Genomic DNA, 7,717 nt, shown 5'->3' with positions numbered 1-7,717 from the left:
TCTCTCTCTCTCTCTCTCTCTCTCTCTCTCTCTGGAAAATAATCAATAATACTCTGGTGTGATGAAGATAAATGATTTTTTCACCCTTTATCATTTTCCATCCACAGAACGATTAAAGAATGACACAAACATTTTATCCGTTTCTAGTTGCATTTAATGGAAAGCAAAGCAAACTCATTTATCGCGAACATTAGAGCATCTCTTTGTTTTCTCTCTCTGATCGTTAGGAAGTGAAAATAATGAACCAAGAAACCCGAAAGAGGAAGAATTGGACACTGGAGACTCCTTTCCAAAAACTCTTACATCAATCGTTATACATTTTTCTTTATCTTTAGAAGTGAAGCGTTCGCCTTACTAAGTTCTGGTATAAGTTGTTGCTATACAAACAATAGCATATACGAACTGGATACTAACATATCTTATAAAAAAAAAAAAAAAAAGAATCATCACCTTCTAACCAATCAGATTGAAGAATTCAGCGCTTCGGGACGATCAAAATCAACTGAACTTTGTATAAAAAGGTAGATTTAAACGCAAAATTCTTCCTGAGTATTTTTATAATAATGCGTAGCCCTTATCCTAATTCTAACCCGAATCATATCACAGAAAGCGAAACACGTCGAAAGGACATCTCGATGTTTATGATTACGATTTATGATACGCTTTTTTTTTTTTAAAATAAAAACGTCTTCGCTTCATATTAAATGCTTTCGAAATTTTGACATATATGGCTTGAGTTTAACAGTGCTAAAGAATGATGTCATCATCATCCATTGTCTTACGATCCGCTTCTCATCTCGTTTGTCATCGCGAAACGAATCTCATCATCATTTCACTCCACAATCAGCCACATCACCAGTTTGGAGAGAGTCATGGCCCAGACTATGAGTCCCATCCCAAAACCGAGTCCTGCTCCTCCGTTATCCTTTGAGCACAGTTCAAACAGACTTCCCCTGTAGTTCAGATTCCCGGCTGGGATTTTGAGCCTTTCCCAAAGCTCCACTGCTTCGTCTTGGCAATCGGCGACGGCGGCAGAGGTGCAGGAGAGGAAATCGCTCCAGTATCTGGGTAATGGAAAACGCATAACGATCTTAAATAATTACCACAACGAATCGTTTGTATTTATTCTACACATGAGTTGTTTGAGATATTGTATCAGGTTCTATTTCTGCAGATTTGGAGATCACACGGCCTTACAAAATTATTCAACGCTCCTCGTTTTGTAGTGTTACAACCTGAAACTGAAATTCCTTGAACGTTAATGAGAGAAATTGTTATCAGGTGGTACAGAATTCCTACTCCATGATGCTACCACCACCACGCTTCATGGTGGGCATGGTCTCTGAGGCTGTTGGGAACTGGTGGGTTTATGCCAGATGTGGCACATTGTGCAAAGATGATGACATTCAACTTTGGTCTGATTGGAGCACAGAACTTTTTCTGACATCTTTGCTCAGAGACTTTTACAAGAATGGGTTAAAGTGTAAAAGGCTCTGGGTTGTTGATCAGAAGATCAGGGTTCAAGCCCCAGCACCGCCAGCTGCCACTGTTGGGCCTTTGGGCAAGGCCCCCAACCCACCCTGCCTCAGTGGCACTGTACCATGGCTGACCCTGCGCTCTGTCCCCCAACCCCCAAGGATGGGATATATGAAGAAAGAATTTTACTGCGCAGTAATGTACACCAATCAGGCATAACATTATGACCACCTGCCTAATATTGGTGTTGGTCCCCCCTTTCGCTGCCAGAACGGCCCTTGACCCGGAGGGTTCTCTCCATCTCCTTCAAGTGCTCCGTTTGGTGGAAACCCAACACTATTCATCACCCTGAAAACACCATCTTTGCTCTGAAGCATGATATTGGTAGCATCATGTTATTAGAGATACTTCTGGGAGCTTTCTTCTCAGCTGGTGATGAGAAACTGTTGGGGGTTGAGAGGCAGATACTGTAGATGACCCCAAATCCATGGCATTCTGAAAAGAAAGCTTATTATAGTCTGCAAACTTGAGACTTGGAGGCAGTGGAGGCATCTTAAAACAGGTCAGACATTACAATTACTAGATTGGTTTAGATGAAGAATCTGAAGAGTGTTAGAGCGGCTTAGTCAAGTTTTGACCTCAGTCTGATGAAATACAAATTTCTCTGCCTTTTTTGGGAGTTTACTCTTGACTAGAGCTGAAGAAAGAAATTCTTTTAACGTATTCAAACATTTCTAAAGTAGTAAAATAACATAAGGTGAGCTTGAGCTTACGAGCAGACAGTGTGCAGGTTTTCCAAGTCGTCCAGATCCTGAGGATAGTTCATCATGTTTTCTCCGAGGCTGAGCAAGCAGTCAGAGAAACCCTTAAACACGCTCTCACATGCCCCTGTAGAGCTCGCTGCTGGAAGCAAAGACACTGAAATAAAATAAATATAAAAATAAATTATTTCTAAGTGAATGAGTGTGTGTGTGTGTGTGTGTGCCCTGTGATGGGTTGGCACTCCATCCAGGGTGTATCCTGCCTTGATGCCCGATGACGCCTGAGACGCTCCCCGTGACCCGAGTATAGATCAGATACAGACAATGAAAATTATTTCTAACGATCCTTTATTTAGAATCGTATTTGAACGAATTGTATACCCTGGAAAAAATATATGTACACAATTATATGGAATATTTCTTATAAGGGGATGATGATCATTAAAAATAAATAGACATAAGCTTATTTGTAGACTTTTATGTGATTTCAAGCTCCATTTGAAATAAAGTGAAGATATCTGGCAAGAAATACATATAATGATCTCATATTGAGGAATTTTACACAGACTTATCCATTTATAAAGTATTTTTATTTATTAATATATCATGTAATGCAGTGTCGACCATACCATGCTCTTTTAAACATTATATTTTAGTTATAGACTGAATATGTTTAGTCAGATAAGACGTTCTTTACATTTTGTGGCTATGAAAATCTGTTATGAAGGATGAGATAGAATTATGTCACATAGAAAAGTTAGAAAAGGAATTAAATCAATGCAACGTTAATCCACTGCATGTAAACTCTCCACACTGACAAAAGGATAAACTGTAAAGTCAGCTGTTATCATTTTTGTTCAGATGAAATGAAGAGAATTTCGGCGTCCTTACCTAACTGCATTAAACAAAGAAGCCAGCTGTGTCTGTCAGTTAAAACCAATCCCATCTTACGCTGTGTGAAACCATCAGAATGAAGAGCTTCATCCACTCAGAGCTCCTGAAAGAAATGCTGCGATCAGAAGCTTCCCTTTTTTCCATGAACTGTACCGGAGGTGGGTTGCCAGATTGGAGAGAGTTCCTGACAGGAAGGGCAAGTGGTGTTAAAAATAATCCTGCTTATAGTGCAGGAATTTTTTTGGGTTCTGATTGTTGACTCATTTTCAGCAATCAGCTCTGATAACATAGTTGATAGCTTTAAAGCAAATTACAGTAAATTATACCGATCAAGCATAACATTATGACCAGTGCCAGATGAAGTGAATAAGACTGATGATCTCCTCATCATGGCACCTGTTAGTGGGTGGGATATATTAGGCAGCAAGTCAACATTTTGTCCTCAAAGTTGATGTTAGAAGCAGGAAAAATGGACAAGCGTAAGGATTTGAGCGAGTTTGACGAAGGGCCAGATTGTGATGGCTAGACCACTGGATCAGAGCATCTCCAAAACTGCAGCTCTTGTGGGGTGTTCCCAGTCTGCAGTGGTCAGTATCTATCAAAACTGGTCCAAAGAAGGAACAGCGGTGAACCGGCGACAGGGTCGCGAGCGAAAGCGAAAGCTGGTCCGTGTGATCCGATCCAACAGACGAGCTACTGTTGATGAAATTGCTGAAGAAGTTAATGCTGGTTCTGATAGAAAGGGGTCAGAATACACAGTGCATGGCAGTTTGTTGCGTATGGGGCCGCATAGCCGCAGACCAGTCAGGGTGCCCATGCTGACCCCTGTGCAGTGGCAAAAGTGCCAACAATGAGCACATGAGCATCAAGACTGGACCACGGAGCAATGGAAGAAGGTGACCTGGTCTGATGAATCACGTTTTCTTTTACATCACGTGGATGGCTGGGTGCGTGTGCGTCACATACCTGGGGAACACATGGCACCAGGATGCACTATGGGAAGAAGGCGAGCCGGCGGAGGCAGTGTCATGCTTTGGGCAATGTTCTGCTGGGAAACCTCGGGTCCTGTCATCCATGTGGATGTAACTTTGACACGTACCACCTACCTAAGCATTGTTGCAGACCATATACACCCTTTCATGAAAACTGTATTTCCTGATGGCTTTCAGCAAGATAATGCACCATGCCACAAAGCAGAAATGGTTCAGGAATGGTTTGATGATCACTACAACGAGTCTGAGGTGTTGACATGGCCTCAAAGTCCCCTAAATATCAATCCAATCCAGCATCTGTGGGATGTGCTGAACAAACATGTCCGATCCATGGAGGCCCCACCTCGCAACTTACAGGACTTAAAGGATCTGCTGCTAACATCTTGGTGCCAGATACCACAGCACACCTTCAGGGATCTATCTAGTGCCTCAACGGGTCAGGACGGTTTTGGTAGCAAAAATCATAATGTCATGGGTCATAATGTTATGCTGTATATGGTAGCACATCTGCCATTCAAATCCCTATAATTACAAGTATAATAATTGATGGTCATATTTTCTGTCAGGAAGATGTTTATTCAAAAATCATTTTTCATTTTGTCTAATTACCTTCCAGAGAGAAAAAAGAGAGAAGAACGACTGTTTATAGCTGCTATAACGCACGTGAGAACGTGTCTCATGACATCACACGTTATTAAATGCAACTATTAAAGGACAAAATGTGTGATTTGTGATTAATTCACAAATTGCTGTGTGTAACACTTCAGTATAATGTTGTTATTTGGATATACTGAATAGCTCAGCTCACTCCGTGCTTGATTATTTAACAGCACGCCATCCATCCATCCATCCATCCATCCATTTTCTATACCCGCTTATACCTAATTAGGGTCCCGGGGATCTGCTGGAGCCTATCCCAACACACATTGGGCGAAAGGCAGGGGTACACCCTGGACAGGTCACCAGTCCATCACAGGGTCACACATATAGACAAGCAACCACACACACTCACACTCACTCCTATGGACAATTTAGAATTACCAGTCAACCTAATGTTTTTGGACTGTGGGAAGAAACCAGAGTACCCGGAGTAAACCCACACAGGCACGGGGAGAACATGCAAACTCCACACAGAAAGGCCCCCGTCTGTTCGAACCCGGGATTCGAGGCAACAGTACAGCACGCCATAGAGTGTTTTATTCCTTTACACCCCAGGACAGGATACAAAATGCGGCTGTTTAACCAGCAGATGTCGCTGTAGTGTAACTATTTAACCTCTACACTGCTGAATCATTGTCTCGCTGCACATCCTGAACTTATACATATTTTAAATAAAGGGTATCACCGTGCTCGAGCTCAGCTTGAATTTCGCCTGGAGAACATTGCAGTATGATTACCAGCATCCACCACGTGCTTGTCAGAAGTTCATCCATGCAGATATGTGTTTGTGAAAAGTGTGTGTGTGTGTGTGTGTGTGTGTGTGTGTTTGCGCCTGGTGCTGTAAATGAAGCACTGACCGTTTGATGATTTGGAGGTTTGGAGGCTGGATGAGAAACATTTTGTAGGCCAGAGGCAGTTATTCAGGTCACTGTAGGTCAGAGGCATTACTTAGTGTACAAATACAAGGTCGTGGTTATGTAAGGCAGCTGGTGGAGAGAGAAAGAGAGAGAGGAGAGAGCGCTCTCTAGTGGACGCCTGCTGCTGTAGGCTCATTGTTTCCATTATTTATTTATTTATTCTTCATTATTTACAAGGAATGCCTGTACATTTAAGAGTCTTTGTTAGTGACTGCAAATTTGTGTGAAAGCAGATAAATGTTGGGCTGTGTATCCAGCCCTGGGTGTGTGTGTGTGTGTGTGTGTGTGTGTGTGTTAGGCTTTGCATTATGCATTGTGTGCATTCACTTCTCAGAAAATGATCAGTGTGAGTGTTTACACAATATATTTAGAGGCATATTTAAGCCTGGTGATCATTTTCAATTCCATCACTTCAACAGAAATCCTGTGGAGAGCTGAGAAGTTCATAACAGTGTGTGAAAATGTCTACTTTACTTCGTACAAATACGAAAAACTGCCCCCGAAGTGTGACAGAAGTTGTGAAAGGCGAATGTAGCTAAGAACTAACTGAAAATGTAGAGCTTTTAGAAGTTGTGCATTGCCTAAATCACCACACCCTCCTGTTACACGCCTCATTTAGCTTACAGTCACATGACCCTGTTGCCAAAAATTGCAGATTTATCTTAAAAGTAACCCTTCTTTTTTTTATGGATCAAACATGACCCATCTCATCATCTGGACCACGTCTCTCCGTTTTAAACCCTGATTGATTTCTGAAGGAAGAAATTCAGATTCAAATCAGTTAATCAGATTCAAATCTGACATCCTTTTATTCTATTTTTACACAGAGCAGTGTTTCATGCTACATCAGAAACCACATCAGCAAGTCTGTGTGAAATACCCAGCAGCTCCACATGGTTGGAGGTGAGTGTGTGCTGATTTAGTCATGCAGTTTGTACAATACAACTTTTTTGTTTCTATAGTTGTTAGCAACTGGACCATCATTACCAGCTGGTAAATTATCTCCAGTGTCCTAATCATCTAACTAGATCAATTTGAGATTTTCTGAGAGCCTTCAGATTCAGAAAATGGTTCTTTCTACCAGCTGGGAAAGATTAGTTGGCCTACCAGTTTGATTATCCTGTCTGTATTTTTTGGTAGCTGGTTAGAGTAAGCTGGATTGTTCTGAAGGTAAGACAAAGCCAATAAACTGCATCAGTTCCTTTTGTTTTGGCTGAACTGTTCCTTTAAAGGAAGAATTCTCGGGTTTGTGCTTTGACCTAGTCTTAAGCACTGGTGCAGACAAATGGCTTACTTTTAATCTCATCAGATCACATTAACAAATAATGGCAAGGTAAATGAGTCGCAGGGACGGCTGGTACGAATGAGCTGGCGATGCTAATCCTGCCGTCTTTCAGAGATAAAATGTCTTTATTTAGAATATTATTGGCTGCCGATAAGTAAGGAAATATTGTCGATTATTTGGGATTTTTTCTGGAAGCAGCAGGATTCCTGGCAGGAAATACACACATAATAGTACATGAGAAGCGAGACTTCAGGATTAATAAAGTGCGATCTTATTTTAGCTTCTCTTAGCATTTCTTTCAAGCCCAGATTGTAGATTCATGCAGAACGTCACGCCTCGATCTCCGATCTCCATTTCGCTTTATACTTTTCAATATAAGCAGCGATTGATGTGCAATACAGTCATGGAAGGATTATTTATCACCTTAGGTACACTGAGCACACTGTTAAAGTAGAAATGACACAAAAGGAAAGACCGCACTGTAAGTTAATTGTTTTTTTGGTTTGAACAAACAGGTTTCTGTTTACTGTTTGGTATTCGGATGGAAAGACAGCATGAAGTCAGGAAATCACCAAAGCAGGTATGTCTGTGTTTATTATTCCTTAGCTATCCAAAGAATCCATGAAGAACCCTAGGAAGAACCCCTTCCTCTTCCTTGGAACTCGAAAGTGGCAGCAAAAACTCTTGTTTCATGATGCCTTGAATAAGCTACACTCTACCGTTCATACATTT

General features: G+C 41.4%; 1 protein-coding gene across 2 annotated transcripts; it reads right to left on the bottom strand.

Annotated features, from left to right (window-relative positions):
• Positions 1-424: 424 nt before the first annotated feature.
• Positions 425-5,776, bottom strand: nrn1b (neuritin 1b). 2 transcript variants are annotated; one of them, XM_058418768.1, is made up of 3 exons: positions 5,641-5,776; positions 2,250-2,394; positions 425-1,064 (listed from the first exon to the last, which is right to left on the bottom strand). In XM_058418768.1, the coding sequence occupies exons 1-3, from the start codon at positions 5,726-5,728 to the stop codon at positions 833-835; spliced, it is 465 nt and encodes a 154-aa protein (XP_058274751.1). In that variant the 5' UTR covers positions 5,729-5,776; the 3' UTR covers positions 425-832. The 2 variants fall into 2 exon arrangements, with proteins under 2 accessions (XP_058274751.1, XP_058274752.1); XM_058418769.1 differs by lacking the exon at positions 5,641-5,776 and adding an exon at positions 3,129-3,260.
• Between the last annotated feature and the right edge of the window lie 1,941 nt (positions 5,777-7,717).

This window comes from Hemibagrus wyckioides, linkage group LG20, assembly GCF_019097595.1.
Source record: "Hemibagrus wyckioides isolate EC202008001 linkage group LG20, SWU_Hwy_1.0, whole genome shotgun sequence".
Classification (NCBI taxonomy): Eukaryota; Metazoa; Chordata; class Actinopteri; order Siluriformes; family Bagridae; genus Hemibagrus; species Hemibagrus wyckioides.
Note: the sequence above shows the minus strand (reverse complement) of the source record. Positions and strands in the feature narration are given on the sequence as shown.

Excerpts from the sequence above, each read along its gene's own strand:
- nrn1b (XM_058418768.1), bottom strand. The coding sequence starts at position 5,728 with ATGCCTCTGACCTACAGTGACCTGAATAACTGCCTCTGGCCTACAAAA. Across the intron at positions 2,395-5,640 it reads AACCTCCAAATCATCAAACG|TGTCTTTGCTTCCAGCAGCG; the intron begins GTCAGTGCTTCA and ends ATTTTATTTCAG. Across the intron at positions 1,065-2,249 it reads AACCTGCACACTGTCTGCTC|ATACTGGAGCGATTTCCTCT; the intron begins GTAAGCTCAAGC and ends TCCATTACCCAG.